Raw genomic sequence first — 22,252 nt, 5'->3', positions numbered from 1 at the left:
CAGTCTTCATGACAATCTTCATAGCACCTGAGGCACAGTATAAATATCTGCATCCATTTCAGGAGATGGCATATGATCTAGAACCAATGGTAATGAAGGAAGAAGTCAAAGCTGCAATGAAAGAACTGGCGAAGAACAAGGCTCCGGGAATTGGCGGAATACCCATTGAGATATTTCAATAAATGGCTGCCCGTTGGAGGCACTCACTCAGTTATGCCAAGAGATTTGGAAGACAGCTACCTGGCCAACTGACTGGAAGAAATCCATATTTGTGCCCATTCCAAAGAAAGGCGATCCCACAGAATGTGGAAATTATAGAACAATATCATTAATATCGCACGCAAGTAAGATCTTACTGAAGATAATTCAGAAACGTTTGCAGCAGTTATTGATAGAGAACTTCCAGAGGTTCAAGCCGGATTCAGAAGAGGATGTGGAACAAGGGATATCATAGCTGTTGTCAGATGGATCTTGGCTCAAGGCAAAGAATACCAGAAAGATGTTTACTTGTGTTTTATTGACTCTGCAAAGGCATTTGATTGTGTGGATCATGACAAATTATGGATAACACTGAGAAGAATGGGAATTCCCTAGCACTTGATTGTACTCATGAGGAATCTGTACCTTGACCAGGAGGCTGTCGTTCGAATAGAACGACACTACATGGTTTAAAATCAAGAAGGTAGTGCATCAGGGTTGTATCCTTTCTCTACACTTATTCAATCTATATGCTGAGCAAATAATCCGAGAAGCTGGACTATATGAAGAAAAACGTGGTATCAGGATTGGAGGAAGAATCATTAACAGCCTGAGCTATGCAGACGATACAACTTTGCTTGCTGAAAGTGAGGATGACTTAAGGCACCTACTGATGAAGGTTGAAGAATACAGTCTGCAGTATGGATTACGTCTCAATATAAAGAAAACAAAAATCCTCACAACTGGACCAATGAGCAGCATCACAATAAATGGAGAGAGGATTGAGTTTGTCAAAGAATTCACGTTGCTTGGTTCTACAGTCGATGCCAACGGAAGCAGCAGTCAGGACATTAGAAGACGTGTAGCATTGGGGAAGTCAACTGCGAAGGAACTGTTTCAAGTGCTGAGGAGCAAGGATATCTCCTTGAGGACGAAGGTGCGCCTGACACAAGCCATGATATTTCCAGTCGCCTTGTATGCATGTGAGAGCTGGACAATGAATAAAGAAGACTGAAGAAGAGTTGATGCTTTTGAGTTGTGGTGCTGGTGGAGAATGCTGAAAGTACCATGGGCTGTTAAAAGAACTAACAGATCTGTCCTGGAGGAAGTGCAGCCAGAATGCTCCTTGGAAGCAAGAATGGCCAGACTTCGTCTCGCCTATTTTGGTCATGTTGTAAGAAGGGACCATTCCCTGGAGGATGTCATGCTTGGTAGGGTGGAAGGTCGACGAAAGAGGGGGAGGCCTTCAACGAGATGGATTGACACGGTGGCTGTGATGATGGGCTCAAGTATAGCAGGGATTGTGGGGCTGGCACGGGATAGGGCAGTGTTTCGTTCTGCTGTGCATGGGGTCGCTATGAGTTGGAAATGACTCGACAGCACTTAACAACAAGTAGAGGGAAGGTATCTATCTGCCTTAAGTGTGAGAGGCTGCATTTAACGTGGTATACACACACAAGGGCCCCTCTTTGATGGAAAATACTAGGTACAAAGAGTACCTGGTGGAAGGTAAGGTAGCCCTCTCCCATAAGTCATGTTTCTTCAGTTGAAGACCCTAGTCTTACTATACCCTGTTTGAGTCTATCCAGTGACATGTCCATTGTTGTACTGCCTGCCTTTAGCTCCTCTCACAACTGAGAATCAAAATTAGACCATATTCCGGGACTGCCACGGCTGCATTAGTTTTAGCACCCTTCCCTAAATACTGTTTACCCTTCTTACTCTAATTTCTGTAAAACAGTGAATACTTTCTTTTTTAGAAATGATCCTGTTTAGCTATTAGAGAGGAGGAAAATAATAAAAAAAAAAGAACAGCTCAAGTAAGTTTACCAATGAGAAATATCCAAAAAGGGCTTCCAAAAATTTCAGTTAAAACTGAAATGAAAAGGGAAACTACTGGGAAGTGTTTAAACTAAGTGGTTATATCTTTTCCTCATAGAGGACTGATACTGGCTCTGGGCAGCTGGATGTTTAGGTCTGAACACCTCTTTCCTAGGTCGTCTGAGTAGGTGGCCTCGCTATCATTTCCCCATCCAGTTCCACTTAAAGATCTACCTGCAGCTTTTGTTTCCAGTGACGACTCTTTAAACACCAATCTGGCTGAAATGGAGGAAAATAAATAATTTTTTTTTATTTAACCACTCTGTTCAACTTAAATTTTTGTTTGTGGTGAAAGTGACATTTCCAAATAAACATGAAAAGGGGGCGATGCTTTTGTGAACCTTCATCAGACATCCTTTACTATCACAAATACCTACTTATCACTCCTGGGAACAGTTATGAAAACCAGTACAATGTGCTCTACTCGACACTTTTTTAAAATTAGTATTTGCTGAGTGACTGAGGCTGACAAAGTGACTTACTTGGGAAAGGTTCCATTTTTGTTTTCAATTGGACATTAGCTTTCTAAATTCAGCTTAAAAAATACCACCAAATTACATTTACTTAAAAGTTTGTGTACCTCAGGGAATATGGAAAAAATTACAGAGGGTCAGAAAATGGGCAACACATTTTAGAATCATCTACGGTCTTATCACTTGCCTCTAAACACCAGTGGGAAATAATAATAGGTAGCCTCGGAGCTGGAACCGCTTTCCAGAGTGTTAGCAGAAGAGTCTGCTACCCTGGTGGCCAAATAAAGACACCAAACCCACCGCTACAGTCAGTCCCAACTCATAGTGACCCTGTAGGACAGAAAACTGAGTGGAGTCCGTAACAGCTTACACTAAAAAATAAAGGGAAAAGTAGGTCATAATCTATCATTTGAAAAAGAAAACCAAGTGGCTTCTAGTCCACTTAACCAAAAGATGGAAACTTTAATTAGGTCAGAATTACACCTGTCAGAAATCTGGGCAGCACACTCTTCTTTATAGCACCAATTCCTTCTGGGGGGCATGTCACAAGCCAGCTGAATAGGTGCTCCAGCTATCCGCAGACTTACTACAGATGTCCCATGCACGGTCGCAGCCTCATCAATGTCCAGGCACACCCCAGGCTCAGGCTTCAGGTCAAGTACCACTTCTTCTATCCCCTTCTATCCACCTCCTGAGGGTCTCAAAGCAAGCAAGTAATTCTCCCCCCCACCCCAACCAAATCCTAGAGTGCCTTTCACAGCTCCTCCTTCTCTGCCTCCTTCTTCTGGAAGGCAGTCAGGATGTTCAAGCTCTTCTGCAGTTCCTCCTTCTTCCCATCGCTCATCTTGTTTTTCTCTATCAGCTTGGTGATCCGGGTTATCTCTGACGCTGGGAAATCTGCACCTTGGTCTAAGACCTTCCCCATGATCTTCAGGTACTGCTCTGCCCACTTCTTCTGAGTCTCCTTCACATGTGCGAGGTTGTCCCGCCCCTGCTTCAGCAGGGCCTGGCGTGCCTCTGTGCTTGAGGCCCTGATGAACTCCCCGGCCAGGGCATCATAGGCAGGCAGACAACCAGGCATACCTAGGTAGACCCCCTGCCCCTTTAGCCAGCGCTGGATGGCTCCAACCTTGACTGTCCCGCTATACACGACGGGGTTCTCAAAGTCGCCATCCCGGAAGAGGTAGAAGATTGGGTAGTTCTCTTTGTCCAGCTTGTATTTCTCACTCAGCTCCATGTTCAGCTTGTCACCGTAATCTGTGAACACAAACCAGAGATGAGGAGGGGGGCCATGGGGGACTCGGCAGGAAATTGCTATGGGGCCTATCTGAGCCGAGGGGAAGAAGAATCTTGGCTGTGTCATTGTTTAAACCGAGGACGGCCCATACACACTTTGGTTTAAACCCCTTTTCGGCCACTTCTAGCCATGTGGCTTTTGTCAAGTCAGTTAACCTCTCTGAACTTAATTTTTCTAATCCGGAAAACGGGGGTTGTTCTGAATACTTATGTGCCCACTACGTGCCAGACACTGTTCTAGGTGCTGCGGATCTCGTTGTGATAAAAGAATATCAAGCCCGCTGCCCTCAAGGAGCTTATAGTCTAAGGGTGAGAAGAGATAATATGAAGGAAAAAAAAAATTAAAGGATCAGGGCCATGATGAAAATAAAACGGGGTGATGTGACATTGACGGGTAAGAAGGCCACTTCAGGTGGACATGAAATGCTTGCTGTGGGGAGATCAGGAGCTGAGGGACCTGCCTGAATGTCAAGGAGCATCTGCATGAAGATGAGGGAAGAGTGTCCGAGGCGAGAAGGACTGCACGTGCACAAGCTGTGAGGCAGGAACGAGTGTGTTTAAGGGTTAGAAAGGCCAACCTGGTGGGAGCCTACTGAGGAAGGGGATGCGGGGCAAGTAATGAGGGTCTCTACCACACAAGGATGGCTAGGAGGACCCAGGGAGGAAATGCAAGGAGAGCTGGCCCAGTTAAGGGTATAATTTAGCTGTTAATATTTGCTGCGTCCTTTGTAACTGGTGGCAGCCGTCCCAAGGGCTGGTGCCGTGAAGATTGATTTCTCACACCCTGTCAAGGAGAAATGGCCAACACCACCGATCACTGGCTAGTAGGTAGAGTTTCAGTCCTAATTCTGTTGCATAACAGCTCTGTGAACTTGAGCAAGTTACTCTAAGGATCACTGTTGTCATTTGAAAACTGGGGGTAATGGTACGACAGTACTTTCTTCATAGTTGTCACAGGATGAAATATGTGCTGAAAAAAACAAAACAACGAAACAACAACAAACACACTTAGCAGTGAACTGGCACACAGCAAACATCAGGTAAGCATCAGGAATTATTACTATTAAATCCTAAAAGTCCCAGGGGAGTTGACTCAACACCGAGTCAAAATGGACTGACTGCCCTGGAGAGGTGTGTGAGGGTCAGACTGCCATGCTCACTGGGGACCTGAGACATCCTAGCTGGGAGGAAGGTGAGGTAGGTGAGAACCCACTGCACGTGGGAATGAACACTCGGGAGTTCTGAATGAGCCACTTTTAGCCCATGGCCCGAGCCAAGTCATTGAAGCCACCTGAGTTTCACTTTTCCTCAAGTGTAGCATGGAGATAATGCTTCTCACTTCTCAGGTGGGGCTCAAGACAAGACTGAAAATGCAACATCTGTGCAAATCTTTATGGCTATCAACCACTAAATAAATGTTAGCAGCCATTACCGGTATCATCATGATTGAGAGCCGCTTTTGGATCAGTGGATTTGAACCAAAGCCCAAACCCCGTAATTGTGGCAGAAAAGCTGAAATGAAGGAGGAAGTGCCAACTATGGGACTCTCTAGGAGACATGGCACCCCTTCTGACAACAGTGCCCCATGAGGAGAGCTCAGAGTTCCCACTGTAAATGTTGGGCAGGGGTGGCAGGGAAGGGACGAGCTGAGAGACTGTGCTCTTAGGATATACTCAGGCTAAGCTTGCCAGGGGCATCGACTCACTGAGGCTCAATCCTCATGGGTGGCTGTAACGGAAAGGTGCTGGGGACAGTTACGGACTCATTTCCTAGCGTCCTCCCGCTCTGCCCTCCCCAGTCATTCTGGACTTGTCCATACCTGAGATCCCCACCTCTGCCACCAAGAGATCATCGCTGGAGGCCGAGTTTTCAGCTAGACGCTTGAACTCATCCTGCTTCTCACCGTAGGGGTACTGGGTGTCGAACTTCACCAAGACGAACTTGCTTTTGGGAATGACCTGAGGGCGCATAGAGCTGAGCAAGTGGGGGTTCCGGGGACCTCTGGGGCTAATTCCCCTTCCCAAGGTGCCCCTGTTTAAGAAACAGTGGGAACCAAACCCAGAGGGAGACAAGCTCTCACAAACTGATACTCACTCATCCATTGACTTATTAAACAGAGAGTGTATGCTATGTGCTGAGTAAACCACTAGGTATATTCATACCGATCAGCCAGCCACATCTGGAATAGAAGCTGTAGCTGTGCCTAGGCCTCCTCCCAGTCACCCTTCAATGATGCTTAGAGACTCCACGCATACCCTACATCAGCCCCTCTTATGCCCACCATCCCAGGAGGCCTATCAGTAAACCGCTGAACCAGAAAGGTGATGAGAAAAAGAACTGTCCACAAAGGAGATGGCACCGTGGAAAAAGTCTTGCCTAGGAAGCCCAGAGCCAGAACAATTTCAGCAGGGCTGATAGAAGTTGCTGAAATGCCAGGCTTGGGACCATGGCCCCTCCTCCCTAGACCGTGCTTCCTTTTGACTGGCTCTTTGGGTCCTCAACTGTCACGGCCAAGGGCCTTTTTATTTTTCCCAACCATAGACTCCACAAAACATAAAAGTCACCATTTTGAAGTGCACAATTCAATGGCATTTAGTACATTCACCGTGTCGTGCACTCCTCCTCCTCATCTAGTTCCAGAACATGTTCATCATTCCAAAAGGAAATCTTGTCCCCGCTAAGCAATCACTGCCCTGCTCTGTCCACCCCTGGAAGTCTCTCTTCCCCTGAATTTGCCTCTTCCGGACGTTTCATGTAAGTGGAATCACACAGTATGTGGTCCTTTGTGAATAGCTTCTGTAACAACATCAGGTTTCCAAGGTTCATCTATGCCATTGCGTGGACTGATATTTAATTCCTTTTTATGGCTGAGTAAGAGTCTCTGGGTTGTAGAAATGCTTACTGCACTCAGCTGCTATCCAAGACGTTGGGGGCTCATGTCCACCCAGAAGTACCTTGGACAAAAGGACTGGCAAGCTGCTACTTTGAAAGTACCCACTGAAAGTTCCAGGGAGCACAGGCCTGCTCTGACACACACGTCTCTGCCATGAGTCGGAACCAACCTGATGGCAGCCGGTGGAGGTGACGGGGAGGGAGCAGACCACCTTTTGGATTTCATCCGTTGATGGACCTTTGGGTTGTTTCTACCTTTTGGCTCCTGTGAACAGTAATGCTACGGACATTCGTAGACAAGGATCTGTGTGAACATGTCTTGATGGATTCTACCCACACCGCTGTTACCTAACAATACTATTCCTTCCCCTCCTCCCATAGCTTTTTGTTGTAATGGCTGTTTGGTTTTGATTACTATCAGTGTTTTTGGTCACAGGTAATCACTGTGCCTACCCCAAGCTCACCTAATTCCAGCAGAAAGCAAAGAAACTTAGTATTATTCTAAGACCTTGTTTGTGTTGATGTCCATTTGGTTTTAGGTTTGTAAAAATATTTAATTCTGCCTAAGGGAGGAGGCGGAGACACTGACCCCATATAGTCTGAGCTCTAAGGGCCTAAAAGCAGGGAAGACTTAAAATATAAATCAGATCACATCCCTCTGGCCCAAGTGACCTTATTTTAGTTTAACACACCATCCCTGTTCCCAACCCAGGGCCTTGGCGCTGGCTGTCCCTGCAGCTAGAGTGCACTTTCCCCAGGCCTCTCCATGGCTGTCTCTTTATCATTCCGGTCTCAGTTCAAATGGCCTCTCCTCATGGGATGTTCTTCTCCAGTCACACTATCTAGTACTGCTTCATTTCCATCAAACTCTGTAGCACACTCCCTGCTGTCTTGTCTTCCCCGTATTAACCAATTTCTGGAATCCTGATCCAACGTCTGGCCCCTGCACTAGAATGTACAGTTGAGAGACAAGGACATTGCATCCCTAGTGGCCAACAATGCCCGGATTGTGGCAGATGCTCCAAAAACATTTGAGGAGTGAGCAAATGCCCAGCAGGCTTTGGTGGCAGAGGCTACATGTTCCAGGGGAAATTTTGAAAAAGCACAGCATAAGATTTCTGTCTCCAAGGGGGCCTATGCTCCTATTAGGTAATAATATTAATAATCAGACAGTGGGCTAATACTGAAATGTTATTGAGGACCTCCCCCTTTTTATCTTTCACTATTCTTAGCTACCAGCATAAAGAAGAATGATTTGAATGGCCAATCTCTTGCATAATTAATTTTTTTTTTTTTCTTTTCTTCCTTTTTTTTTCTTAATTACTTTAGAAAATTCTTTCCTTTCCTCATCCTTGAGGAATCAGCACTACCACTGCCAGCAACTTGCTTCTTATATATAAGGAAAAAAAAAAAAAAAAACAACTCCAAACCTGTTCCCATTGTTTCTGACTCACTGCAACACTCTAGGACAGAGCAGAACGGCCTCCAGAGTTTACACACCATCTTCCTCCTAGAGTGGGTGGTGGGTTTGAACCACCAACCTTTTGGATAGCAACTGAGCCTTTAACCTGTGCCACCAGAGCTCCTTGCTTCTTTAAAGTGCAGATGAATTCATTATTCAGTAGAAAGTTACTGAGAACCTATCATGTCCAGGCCTGTGATAAGTGCTGTAAACACAGCAGTGAACAAAACAGACAGGAACCCTTACCCTTACTGTAAGGTGCTGACATTCTGGTGATGCTGAAGGACAAGAAACAAACAAACAAAAAGATGCTGGGAGCCACCAAAAGGCAAAGCACAGAAAAGGACCCAGGACAAGAGAACATTAGGAAATTCCCTTTTGGTTCAATGGTGATGGAAGAGCGCATGGTTTAGAAAGAGACTGGAGAAAGCATTTGTTCATTTCATTTGACATGTTTATTGAGCACTTCCTACCAGACAGGTAGCACGCTAGGTTGTGTAGATGATCAGCAAAAGAAACAGACAAGGTACTTCTTCCCAAGTATGTAATATACTAGTGTGAGACAGACAACAGACAAGGGAAAAAAAAAAAATCAGTGGTAAGTGCTCTACAAAAAAAGGAAACAGTAATGTGATAGTCACAGGCCCTTTAGACTGGGGTGGGGGGCGGGGGATGGGGATGGACCAAGGAAAGACTCTGAGGAGGTAAACATTTAATCTAAGTCTGAATGATTAGAAGTAACCAGCCTTGCAAAGATTGGGGCACAGAATGTTCCAGGCAAAAGGAACAGCTAGTGCAAAGGCCCCGAGGCAGTAATGAGCTAGGAAATATGCAAAGAACAGAAGGAAGGTCTAAGGTCCGTGAGGCTAGAGTAGAGGAGACAAGGGAGCCAACAGTCAGGAGAAGGGAGCAAGGGTCAGATCATGTAGGTTTAGGCCACAATATGGAGAACCGTCTGGATGGCTGGAGAGAGAAAACACGGAGAATGGTAAAGATGGCGAGGAGATAACTGATTAGGAAACAGTTCATTTATGACGCAATGTTTCCCTCTGAGCCATCCATGTTTGTGATGTGATCCCATAACCGTGGGGGGGTCAGGGTGTCACTGCTAATAAAAGCACCAAAGCATGGGGTGCTGTGGGGTGTGCCTAACAAGTAGCCATACCCACACTTAGGAAGTCTTGAAACTTTGCTTTGTTTTAGCCACAGGTTCCATATCCATGACAAGGAACCCTCTGGAAAAGAGGAAAGGTTCAACCACTTGAAAGAGTCAGAGCTTCACTTCTGGTTTCATTTCCCCACAAGGGGTACAAAAAAAGAAAACCACTAGCTCTCTCGACACGTATCTCATCTCATCTCGTGGGAAGTTAAAAGCTCCTAGAGGGTGAAGGCAGGTGCAAGGAGTGGGGGCTGGGACTGCGACGTTGCAATCAAGCTCCAACAATGCCAATTTTCACTTATGCAGGCCAGAATCCAAAATTTTATAAAGGTGGAGGGGAGGGTGGTGGCAAATCCTTGCATGCTGCCTCGATCTCATTCATTTTGCACCCAGCACCTACAGGGTGGCTGAAGTGAAGCTTATTCTAAACGCTGGGAGAGGCAGGATATTTGAACACTGTTTGCATATTGCACAGCCGGGGAAAAGGGGCGCAGAAATGCACGATAAATAACACGCCGAGTTTCTACCGCCCCACCCGCCTCACCATAGTCCGGAGCTCGGCGGCGTGGGCTTCGCACCGCCCTCAGGGGCTCCCACTTGGGACTCGAGGATTGGATCTCGCCCGGCACCGCCCTCACCCCATAGCTGAGGCGCAGGAGCAAGAGTTTCCCGCCGCTGCATCCTTGCAGCTCATCCGTAAAAGGAAAAATAAGTATAAAGGCTGCAAAGGCAAGGGAGCGGGGACACCGTGGACCATGTATGCCTTGTGGCCATGATACGTCCCGGCCCAGAATCCACCAGGCCCTTGGGAGGATGAAAAGACGCACGACGGTCGTCAGTACTACCCGGCTAGAAGCTCAAACCACCTCTTTCTCGCCTTCCGTCCCCCAGTTCCCCACAGATGCGACTCCCCCAGGCGCTCCGGCTGCTCCTTCGCGCCGTCTGTCCCCCGCCCTCGTTACCTTGTAGAAAGTGACAGTATCCAGGGGAAGGACACCCTTGGTGTGCAGGCCGCTGCCTCCCTGCGGGGCGGAGAGAAGCAGAAAGCCCAGGAGGTGAAACAGCAGAGAGAGAGAAGCTGCGCTGGGCTTGGCGGCAGCCATAACGCAGGATTTCGGGAATCCGAGATAGGAAGACGGTAGCTGAGAAACCCGGAGTAGGGGCGCACGTGACTAGGGGGGGCGGATTCGCGCGCGCGCAAGTGTACTACCAGGACCGCTAGCGCCGGCACCGGGGGAAAAAGAGAGGCTGCGAGCGGGAGGGGCGGGGAAAACGAAGAAGCCGCGCACGCGCACTCAGGAAGACTCGTGCCGACGCCTGGTAAAGGGGAGGGGCCATAAAGAGGAAGAACTAGGGGAAAAGAAAAGGAGGAATGGATGCGCACGCGCACTCGGCCAAGTTCTCACCTCTAGTGATAGGCAGGAACCATGTGGGATGGGCCACTCGAGAGGCGGGAGGAGAGAAAAACTGGGACTGCCGCGCACGCGCATTCTAGGAGGCTCGCGGGGGCTCAGTCCGGCTCCCATCAACCTCCGCGTGAGGAGAGGCGCGAAGCCCATCCCTCGGTTTATCGCAGATTTTCTGTTGTCCTCCCTTCCTTTCGGAGTGGACCAGGCCCGCCATCGTTTCTTCCTGCCTTTGGTCCGTTAGGGACTCGATGGGGAGCCACTACAACCCGCGCGGTTAGTCTGTCAATCAAGTGCAGCCGCTACCCTTAGTGGGCCCACCATGACCCTCAGAATCTGCTTTCACTCTAAGTCAGTCAGTTGTACCACTAATAACCCGGGTTGGTACCCCAGACGTAGTTGTTAATTTAACTGGAAGTCAGGGCCGCTCCTGCTCTCTGTCCAGTCTGACGGGTTGGCCCTACTCTGAGGTGAGTGCCTCGCCTGGGAAGGCTCCTATAAAAACAACTTCGCCAGGCTTTCCTGGGAGAAGAAGGAGCCCTCTTGGCGCAGCGGTTAAGCTCAGCTGCTACCTAAAAGGGTTGCGTTCTTACTCACCCAGCAGCTCTGCTCCAGAAAGACCTGGTGATCTGCGTAAAACCCTATGCGGCAGTTCTACGCTGTCACCTGGGGCCTCCGTGAGTCAGATGGTGGCCCGAGTACCTTGCCCAGCCATGTCCCATGCTTCAGGAACGTTTTTTTTTTTTTTTTTTAAATCCTAATAATTCTATTGAAGGGATTGTTGTTCATTATATACTCTATGTTAGATCCTGGTTTTGTCTCTGAGAATACAGAATTAAAAAATGAGCAAGACAGTTCTGTGCTTAAGGACTTACAATGTTGGGGGAAGAGGAGACATGAGAGTAATATTAGAATAATGTGAAATAGGGAGCTCTGGTAGCATTGTGCCTAAGGCACTTGGCTGCTAACCAGAAGGCCGGTGGTTCAAACCCACCAGCCTTGGAAGGAAGGTTGGGCAATCTACTTTTGTAGCAATACCACCTTGGAAACTCAAGGGGGGGTCGCTAAGAGTTGGGTCCGACTCCAGGGCACATAGCAACAACAACAACAATGTGAAAACACAGTGAAGGCCCAATCAGTCTTGCTCAGTAGTGCCAGAGACAGTTACTGATAGAAATGACTTTGGAGGTGGATCTTGAAAGAGAAGGTATTCACAAGGTAAAGAGTCAAAGGGCACGAGGGAAAATGCATTGGCATATCGAAGAACTGGTTGAGATTAATCTTGTACAGGCAAATTGGGACAGGTGCTAAAGGGTCTTGCCAAGCTGAAGGGTTTGGATTTTAAGCTGAAGGCAACAGAGAGCCTAACGAGGAGCATGAGGTCAGATTTGTTTTCCAAAACATCACTCAGGAATAGAGGCAATGGATTGGGAAGGAGTAAGACTGAATGCGGTGGTTCCAGTTATGGGTCTGTTGCAAAAGTCCAGGTGACCAAAGTTAAGGTCCTGCAATAGGACAGTAATGCTGGGATGAAGAAGAAAGGATGGAATTGAGAAACATTTGTGGGGTAGAATTCACAAGAGTTGAACAGTTGGATGTGAAAGGGAGAGACTAAAATATATAATGCATTGTGAAGGACTTAGCACCACAATTAGCCACTGTATGTGTCCAATACATTGTATGTGTGTATAAAATAGTGAGTGATGAAAGATAATGGCATCCAGGCATTTAGTCTTCAGCAACCAGTTTGATTGGATAGAGGTTTTGAGAGACAGGAAGAAGAGCCCAATGTGTTAAGTTTGTATGTGTTGGGGGTAGTTCAGAAAAAAAAAAAAATGACTTTGCCCTAATAAAGTATTAAATAAAATAAGCTACCTACCTAGACAAGTGATGGAAGTTAGAAGAGGGAAAAATTAACTATGAGCAAGGGTGGTTAAGTTTTCATTTGGGAAGTGGGAATGGAGTTGAGTCCTGGGAGAAAAAAAGTTTTAGATGCAGAACAGGTCACAAAGGATAACAGGTGAAAAAGGAAATGACAGTGATGCTTTGAGGAAAGCCTCACTTAGCTGGAGGGAGGAGTTCTCAAGTCAGTAGTTTTTGAAATAGTTTTAAGCCCAGATGGGAAGAGTCTTCAAAAAAAAATCAAACTGTTCTGCTCTGTAGTCAGTAAGGATCTATCAAGAGTTTTAAAGCTTCTTAATGCTCTGGTAGCATAGTGGATAAGCATTTGGCTGCTATCCAAAAAGTCAGTGGTTCGAACCCACCAGCTGCTCCATAAGAGAAAAATAGGCAGTGTGCATCCATAAAGATTTTCAGCCTTGGAAACCATATAAAGCTTACATTACATAACAGACATTTACTGAACACCTTTCATGTGCCACGTGCTTTTCTAGGGGTAAGGGCTATAGATGTGCCATCCTGGAGCTTAACGTTCAAAGGAGGAGACTGACATTAAATAACTACACAAAGATGTATACCATTATGAACTATGATCATTTCTAAGGAAGAAAAGTTGAGAGTCCATGAAAGAATATGATAGGGGTGATTGCTTTAGATTGGAGTTTACAGAAAACTACAAACAAGCATATGCAAGCTGAAGTAAGACCTAAAGGATGAGTAAGATTTAGCCCTCAAGGATCTCTCACTTGCGTGAAGAGACCAAAAAGCAAGCAAGCAAACAAAAACACAAATTCACTGCTGTTGAGTTGATTCTGACTCATAGCAACCCTTCCTTGGGTTCCTGAGGTGGTATCTCTATGGAAGTAGATTGCCCAGTCTTCCTTCTGAGGAGTGGCTGGTAGATTTGAACTGCCAGCTTTCTGGTTAGCTGTCAAATACCTTACGCCCTATGCCACTAGAGCTCCCTGTGAAGAGATAAATAATTATATAAATAAATATAAAATTACAGCTTATTATATGAAATATGAAACATTTTAGGAAGAGAAAGTAGCATGTACAGAGGTTCTGGGGTGACAAAGAACTCAAAATATTTGAAGAACTAAAAGAACTCCACCCTGGGAATCTGTCCTTTAGTAATAGAATCAGCATAGAAGAAGGATGTTTACTGCAGCATTGTTTGGAGAAAATAAAAAACTAAATGCCCATCATTAGAGAGATTGTTGGATAAATTATATGTGGAATATGATAAAGCTATAATAAATGGGTTAGAGCTATTTCTGCTAAAGTGGAGTGATAGCCATGAAATAATAAGTGAGGAAATCATTGTGAACAGATAACATAGTATGATCCCATTGACATAGAACAAAAATGACAGAGTCTGATTGAAATTTAGAGCTTTTCTTGAGGGGTGTTCTGGTTACCTGGTGCCGTTCTAACGAGAAATATGCCACAAATGGGATGGCATTAACAAACAGGTTTATTCTTACAATTTGAGGCTTTAAGTCCAAGTTCAAAGGGCGAAGCTGTAGGGGCTGGGTGAAAGCCCCTCAACCTTGGGGTCCAGCTCTGCCTCCTGCTCCTGGCCCACTGGAGATAGAGGCATTTCTTCACTCAGACAGCTGCTAGCTGCTGAGGCTGAGAAGCCCCAAGGTTGACAAGTCAAAAGACATAGTCCTGATGTTACCAAACCACAAGGCAGGCCATTAACTTAAGTCCATTGTAAGTCCCAAGGTCGGCAGAGCATAGCAGGCTGCTGAGCAACGACACAGCTACTTGCAGGGTCCAAGCGTGCCATAAGCTAGAGACCATTCTCAAAGCTTCTCCTTATATACAGGAAGCAGACCACGTCCCAGAGACAGCTACTCAGCTGCTTGTGGTAGATCCCACCATGGAGTTGATTGCCAGTCTCATCATGGGGAATAACTACCATCAGCTGCCCAGCCACTCAACCAGGCCCAGCCAAGTTGACACAAAAACATAACCACCACAAGGGGTAAGGCAATTTGCAATGAGGACTCACAAAGTCCAGAGGATTCTGAACTAAGTGATCCAAAGAGGAAAAGGTTCAAAGACTTTATATAAGAAAATACAAGGAAATTCAGTAAGAATTCAAAAATTGGTTGACATATTCAATAGTTAAAAAATTGGGTGATGGCACATCTTATTTGTACATACTTTTCTGAAGTTTTTTTAAAGTCACAAAGTAATCATTACACTGGGGACATGTGACCTCAAAACAGTCATGAGAGCCTCCTTGTGTGACTGTAGGGAGGATATGTATGATTCTAAAGTTTGTTTGGAGTAGGCATCCATTCTCAGAATTCTTTTGGACCTGGCTTTCTAGGCAGCAAACAAAACCTGTAGGCAAACAAAATTACATTCTATTCTGAAACTGTTTGCCAAGTAATATTCCCAGTTTTCAGTGGAGAGTTAACAGGAATAACAGGCTGTATTCCTGGTGTCCTGGTTACTTTTGATTCACAGTGGAGTTTTAGCCTCAGACCTTAGTATAGCCATCATCTCATGGCAGAGGTCCGAAATTAATTTGGGATGATCTTACTTTAAGAAAAAAAAAACCTGCCACCACTGTCACACCAACACCCGTTATATGTGTGTATATATTTGAATATGTTTTGAGGAACTTATACAAAGATGCGGAGAAATGCGGTAGGCTTTTAACATTAGTTAGAGCCCAGGAAAGTGGAGACAAAGAAAATAAGACTGTAATAGTAATATAAAAAAAAAGTATTGTGGCATAATGTTGAGGATCAGTAGCACCTGTGGAATTACTGCGACTATGTAAAAAATTGAATATGGCTATGAATAAGGACTCAACATAGGTAAATGAAAATAATTGTTTTGATTAGATGGTGAGGTTACAGGAAACTTTTTACTTTGAATTTCTCTTCTTTTGGTATTATTTTTGCAATGAAATAATGAAAAAACTCATAGACATGCTAACATCTAGGGATCGAACCACATCAGCAGAGATGTTCTTTCTTCTTTTGTCCTTTCAACTCAGGTTATTTATTTAATTATTTATATTCTTATAACCCACTGCTGTCCAGTCAATTCCAACTCATAAGCCACCTGTGTCAAAGTGGGATGTAAGTAAATAAATAAACGTGACCCTAACTCTTGCCAGTCTGTCTTTAATGGGTCCTGCACACTGCCACCAAATTTTCATAATACTATCATGTAAAATGAAAATAATAATAATACTTGTTCCATAGGCTTATGATTAGATTGTTGTTGTTTTTTTTTGTTATGTGCTGTCGAATCAGACCCGACTCATAGCGACCCCTCCTTGGGTTTCCGAGGCAGTATCACTATGGAAGTAGATTACCCCATCTTCCTTCCAAGGAGTGGCTGGTGGGTTTGAACCACCAGCCTTCTGGTTAGCAGTCAAGTGTCTTAGCCACTATGCTACCAGAGCTCCTATGAGTAGATCAGCTATGCATATAAAGCATTTAGAACAGTGCCTCATGTACAGTATGTACTTAGTGAGGATTAGTTATTGTAGTTATTACATCATACAATTTCTTTACTCAGATGTTTTTAGTAGCACTTCTGTAGGATAAAATCCAAATGTAAGACTCTTCATAATCTAGTTATAAATCAAGGAGCCTTAGTGAAAATGCTATTTATAATATTGCATGTAGCGGTTGAGCTCTTGACGTGTGGCTAATTCAGATTGACATGTGTGCTAAGTATAAAATACACCGAATTCTGATGTATGAAATAAAGAATGTAAAATACGTCAAATTTTTTTTATTATGGTGAAAATATACACAACAAAACATACACCAGTTCAACAATTTCTTTATGTATAATTCAGTGACATTGATTACATTCTTTAAATTATGAACCTTTCTTGCTATCCTTTTCCAAATTATCCTGCCACTATTAACATAAACTCACTGCCCCCTAAGCAGAACTTCACCTTTCCCCCTCCCTCACACACCTGTTATTGTTATTTGCCCTCGAGTTGGACCGACTCATAGTGACCCCTCCTTGGGTTTCCGAGGCGGTATCACTAGGGAAGTAGATTGCCCAACCTTCCTTCCGAGGAGTGGCTGGTGGGTTTCCCACCCCTGGTAACTACTAATAGATTTGGTTTCTACCTATTTGCTTATTTCATATAGGTGAGAAAGTACAATCATTTGTCTTTTTTCAACTGATTTCTCTCAGCATGATCTTTAAGGTTTATTCATGTTGTGGCACGTATCAGGACTTCATTTCTCTTTAAGGCTGAATAATACTCCACTGTATGGAGCTCTGGTAGCATAGTGGCTAAAGCACTTGACTGCTAACCAGAAGGCTGGCGGTTCAAACCCACTGGCCACTCCTCGGAAGGAAGGTTGGGCAATCCTACTTCCGTAGTGATACTGCCTTGGAAACCCAAGGAGGGGTCGCTATGAGTCGGGGCCGACTCGACAGCACATAACAACAACAACAACAGTATGGATAGAGCACATTTTGTTTATCCATTCATATGATGTACGTTTTAGTTGTTTCCATCTTTTGGCTGTTGTGAATAGTGGTACAGTGAACATTGGTGTATGTATGTGTGTCTATTTGAGTCACTGTTTTCAAATCTCGGGGTATGTGCTAAGAGTAGAGTTGTTGGGTCATGTGGTAGTTCTGTGTTCTACTTTTTGAGGAACCACTGAACTGTTTTGCACAGTTGCTGTTTTCAGTTTCTGTGGAGTCATTTCGGGCTCACGGTGATCCCATGAGTTCCCTGTGTGCAGAGCAGAACTGCTCTGTAGGGTTTTTAAGGCTGTGACCTTTTAGAAGCAAATTGCCAGGCCTCTATTCCAAGGAACCCCATGGTGGGTGCGAACCACCAACTAGTTCACTAGCTAATTGTCAAGCACTTAACCATTCAGACTACTCAGGAGCTCCTTTTTTCCACAGTGTTGTTATTATGGGGCGTCGAGTCGGACCCGACTCATAGCGACCCCTCCTTGGGTTTCCGAGGCAGTATCACTACGGAAGTAGATTGCCCCATCTTCCTTCCAAGGAGTGGCTGGTGGGTTTGAACCGTCAGCCTTCTGGTTAGCAGTCAAGTGCCTTAGGCACTACGCTACCAGAGCTCCCTTTTCCACAGTAGCTGTACCATTTTTATTCCCACCAGAGAGTTCTTGTTTCTCTACAACCTTACCAACTCCTATTGTTTTTCCCCTTTTTGTGTTTTTTGATCATTGCCCTTCAGATGGGTTGGGAGAGTATCTCATTGTGGTTTTGATTTGCATCTCCCTAATGGCTAATGAGGGAACTATGATGGCACAGTGGTTAAAGCATTCCGCTGCTAACCAGAAGTTGGCAGTTTGAACCCACTAGCTACACCGTGGGAGAAAAATGAGGCAGTTTACTTCTGTAGATTTACAGCCTTGGAAATCCTATAGGGCCCTTCTACTCTGTCCCCAGGGTCGCTGTGAGTGGGAATCTGGTGGATGGAATCTGCTCAAGGGAAGTGGGTTTGGTTTTTGGTTTAATGGCTAATGAAGGTGAGCCTTTTTTCTTATGCTAATTGGTCATTTGCACGTCCTCTTGGGTGAAATATCTATTCAAGTCCTTGCCCACTTTTTGACTCGATTTGTTTGCCTTTTTGTTGTTAAATTGTAGAAGTACTTTATATATTTTGGATATTAGATCCTTATCAGATATATAACTACCGAAATTTTCTCCTAATCTATAGATTGTCTTTTCAGTTTTTTGATAAATCCTTCAATAAACAAAGTATTTAAGGTTTATCTATTTTGTCTATTTATTTATTTTGTTTTTTGTTGCTCATGCTTTTGTAGTCATATCTGATAGCCCACTGGCCCTAGCGCTTTGACCTTACATTTTCTTCTAGGAATATTGTGGTTTATTTTTCACATTTAGGTCTTTGATCCATTTTTAATTGGTTTTTATATATGGAGAATGAGTTTTTTTTTCCTATTGATTGTATGTTGAGATGATAATATTTTAGATATGGTGGGTTGAATAAAGGAGCTTTGGTGGTGTAGTGGTAAGGTTTTCGGTTGCTAACCAGAAAGGTGGCAGTTCAACCCAGCTGCTCCATGAGAGGAAGGTGAGACCATCCACTTCTCTAAGGTTTTACAGCCTTGGAAACCCAGTGCAGGCAGTTATAAGTTGGGATCAACTTGATGGCAGTGGGTTTTTTTGGTTTGGGTTAAATAAAATATATTATAACGTTATTTTCACCTGTTTCTTTTTACTTTTTTTCATGTGACCACTAGAAAATGTAAAATTCTGTATGTGGCTTACATTATATATTTTTTGGATAGCTCCACTCTAGGCTTTTTATTAAGTAAGATGTTCCTGATTTACCTTTTTTATCTTAATCTGTCCACTTGGTTTTTTATATATTTTTTAGATCCAACTACAATATACTTACGTTTATGCCTATTAAATTTTATCCTATTAAATTAAACTCATTATTTTAAAGTGTTAATATCTTATTAGATTTTGACTGTCTCATTTATCCCTCACAACTTTGGAACATGCATTCAGCAAAGACCGAGTACCTATTCTAGGCACTGTTTGGCCACTGGAGATACTGTGGTGAATAAGATTAATTACCTGCCCTCAAGACAGTCACTGTCTGCTAGGAGGAAGCAAGTATCAAATAAACAAGATATTTTGGAATTTAATAAATGTTACAAAGTACACGAACAAGGTAATAAACTAAATAATATAAATAGTAAAGTGAGAAACAAAGAATATGACTGTTTTAAATACAGTAGCAGGGAGGGCTCTCTGAGGAGATGATATTCCAGCTGATGCTTGAAGGATGAGAAGCAACTAGACATGGTGATCTGGGGACGTGACATGTATTCTAGACAGAGAGAGCAGCTCAGGCAAATGCTCTGATAGTGAAAGGTGCTTGACATGTTCACACACAGGGGCAAGGTGACTCTGAGATTCCCCCAATGATCCCTCTTAATCTTCTTATGCTTGTGTAATCCCCTTCCCTTGTGTTTTGGTGTGATCTGTGACCAGAAGAATATGGAAAAAGTGATGAGGTATCACTTACATGATTTGGTTACCTAGGAGTGTGGGTTCTGTCTTTCTCACTCACTGGCACCGAGTCGGATCCAACTCACAGTGACCACTCCTTGGTTTTCCGAGGCGGTATCACTACAGCAGTAGATTGCCCAGCCTTCCTTCTGAGGAGTGGCTGGTGGGTTTAAGCCACCAGCCTTTTGGTTAGCAGTCAGATCCCTTGGGCACTAAGCCACCAGTTCTGTCTTTCTACCAGACTGTATTGCTTTCTTGGTCTGTACTCTTTTGTAAAGAAGCAGCATGTTGCAGAGGTCCCCACTGCAAAGAACTGAGTATAGCCTCTGGTCTACAGTTAGCTAGGACCTGCAGCCCTCAGCTTCATGGTCCTCAAGGAACTGGATTTGGCCAACAACTATGTGAGTTTGGGAGCAGGTCCTTCCCTATCTGAGCCTTCAGGTGAGCCTCAGCAAGCATCTTGATCATAGCCTCATGAGAGACTGAAGAATGCGTTCTGGTGCCACGGTGTTTAACGCATGTGGCTACTAAGCATTCAGACCCACAGCTGCTGTGGGAGGAAGATGAGGCAGTCTGCTTCCATCAAGATTTACAGTCTTAGAAACCGTATGGGGCAGTTCTCCTCTGTCCTGCAGGGTCATTATGAGTCGGAATCAATTTGAAGGCAGCAAATGAGAGTCTGAAGCAGAGGACCCAGCCCAGTCGTTCTCGGACTTCTGACCCATAAATACTGTGAGAAGATAAATGTGTTTTAACCCACTACATTTGTGGTGATAGATAAGTAATACAAATACACATTTGATAAATACGCCCACTATAATTTCTTTCAGGTTGTTGATGGAGGTGTTTTAAAGAACAATGCCAAGTTGATTTACTTCACCAGAAGGAGGACCATGTTTTCTAATTTTTATATTATGAAATTTCTCACCAAATGCTCTGCCAAACCCCACATATACTATATCTAGTAATTGTATCCAAAAAGAAAATAGGGTTCTCTGGCATGACTTTTTATAAGCCTCTGCTACTCCTTGGAAGGAAGATTGGGCAATCTACTTCTGTAGTGATACTGCCTCGGAAACCCAAGGAGGGGTCTACTATGAGTCGAGTCCGACTCCACGGCACATAATAACAACAGCAACAGCTGACTTAGGTCCCTAATGGTACAGTTAAGAGCTAGACTACTAACCAAAATGGTTATGGTTTGAAGCCCCCCAAAAGTACCTCAGAAGAAAGACTTGGAAATCGCTTCTGAAAGACCACAGCCTTGAAACCTGTGGGATGACATTCTGCTCCGCACACGTGGGGGCGCCATCAATTGGCATCGACTTCAAGGCACTCTTTTTTTCTTCCCCCTAGATCTGACTCTATGGTTACTTTTCTTGTATTTAAAAACACATCTTTTGGGTAGTTCATTCTAGACTCTTCCTTGGGATCAATACTAAGACTCATGATTTATGGATTGCATGGTTTTCAGATTCCACTATCCTTCCTCCTTATAAGAATAAACAAGTATGTTAATTATAGCTTGATTTGTAGTGCTTTTCCTGTTTGTCATGAACTCTCAGATAGCTCTCGGTTGCCTGGAATGTAATTTGTTTAAGCTTGGAGTGGTAGATTCACATAGAGCAGTCAGGTACTCTCTTAAAACCTGTTTCTGCAATGCCCTCTTACAATGTTTGTTTTACACTTTTTATTCAAGTATTATTCTTTTCAATAGGAAAGACAGAATCATGTTACCCATTAATCATTACTCCATGAATTCCAGCAATGGCATATTTCCTTACTTGTGCTTGACCCTAACTTCATTTTTTAAATTTTTAAATTAACAGCTTTATTGAGGTATGATTCATATGCCATACAATTCACTTTTACACATGTACAATTCCATGGTGTTTAGTATAGATATGCATTGTTTAATGTCCATACAGACAACATCCAACCACATATATGTCTGTGATCCCGTAAGTTTTTTTTTTTTTTTAAAGGGAGAACAGCTTTTTGTTTATTTCCTCCTAATGGTTTTAAAGACCCTAAACTCAAATTCTTGTAGCACTGGACCATGGGTAGTGTACAGACAGGTGAGGCAGAAGATATGGTGCTGGGCATAGGCCCTTGGGCTTTGTTTGGTGGGTAGGTGCTGGCAGCAGCAGCAAAAGTGAGGACAATGAGAGTAGGCTCCCATAAGGTATTGATGTTGTGTTCACACAATGTCTAATTCATATAATGTCCTATTTCACAGAACATATCATGGATTTCAAGTGGTGCATACCAGTATGTTCAGAGTTACGTAACTATCTCACTAATTTTAGATCATTTTTGCCTCCAAAAAAGCCTAGGCCCATTACAGTCACTCCCATTCTTCCCAAACTTCCCCCCAGTGCTGGGCAACCACTAATCTATTTTCTGTCTCTTTAGATTTGTTTATTCTGGACATTTCTTATGAATGGAATCATAGTATATGTGGTATTTTGTGACTGGTTTCTTTCACTTGGCATAATATTTTCAATGTTCATTCATACCGTAGCACATATCATGCTATTTCCTTTTTTTTATA

General features: G+C 44.0%; 2 protein-coding genes across 2 annotated transcripts in view; one reads left to right on the top strand and one right to left on the bottom strand.

Annotated features, from left to right (window-relative positions):
* Positions 1-3,306: 3,306 nt before the first annotated feature.
* ERP29 (endoplasmic reticulum protein 29) lies at positions 3,307-10,464 on the bottom strand. The gene is made up of 3 exons (XM_007938178.2): positions 10,324-10,464; positions 5,668-5,806; positions 3,307-3,809 (listed from the first exon to the last, which is right to left on the bottom strand). Exons 1-3 carry the CDS (start codon positions 10,462-10,464, stop codon positions 3,307-3,309), a joined length of 783 nt encoding a protein of 260 aa, XP_007936369.1.
* Positions 10,465-11,943: 1,479 nt separating this feature from the next.
* The window catches only part of TMEM116 (transmembrane protein 116), a 90,436-nt gene continuing 80,127 nt past the window's right edge, over positions 11,944-22,252 (top strand). Inside the window, exon 1 of the mRNA XM_007938269.1 lies at positions 11,944-11,985. Coding sequence (XP_007936460.1) covers positions 11,944-11,985 — 42 coding nt within the window. The remainder of the gene's footprint in view (positions 11,986-22,252) is intronic.

The sequence above is a fragment of the Orycteropus afer genome, unplaced genomic scaffold (assembly GCF_000298275.1).
Source record: "Orycteropus afer afer isolate SDZICR_OR568_19922 unplaced genomic scaffold, OryAfe1.0 scaffold00048, whole genome shotgun sequence".
In the NCBI taxonomy this organism is placed as follows: Eukaryota; Metazoa; Chordata; class Mammalia; order Tubulidentata; family Orycteropodidae; genus Orycteropus; species Orycteropus afer.
The sequence above is the reverse complement of the archived record's forward strand: the minus strand, read 5'-3'. Positions and strand labels throughout refer to the sequence as shown.

Excerpts from the sequence above, each read along its gene's own strand:
- ERP29 (XM_007938178.2), bottom strand. The coding sequence starts at position 10,464 with ATGGCTGCCGCCAAGCCCAGCGCAGCTTCTCTCTCTCTGCTGTTTCAC. Across the intron at positions 5,807-10,323 it reads ATACTGTCACTTTCTACAAG|GTCATTCCCAAAAGCAAGTT; the intron begins GTAACGAGGGCG and ends ATGCGCCCTCAG. Across the intron at positions 3,810-5,667 it reads GGCAGAGGTGGGGATCTCAG|ATTACGGTGACAAGCTGAAC; the intron begins GTATGGACAAGT and ends TTGTGTTCACAG.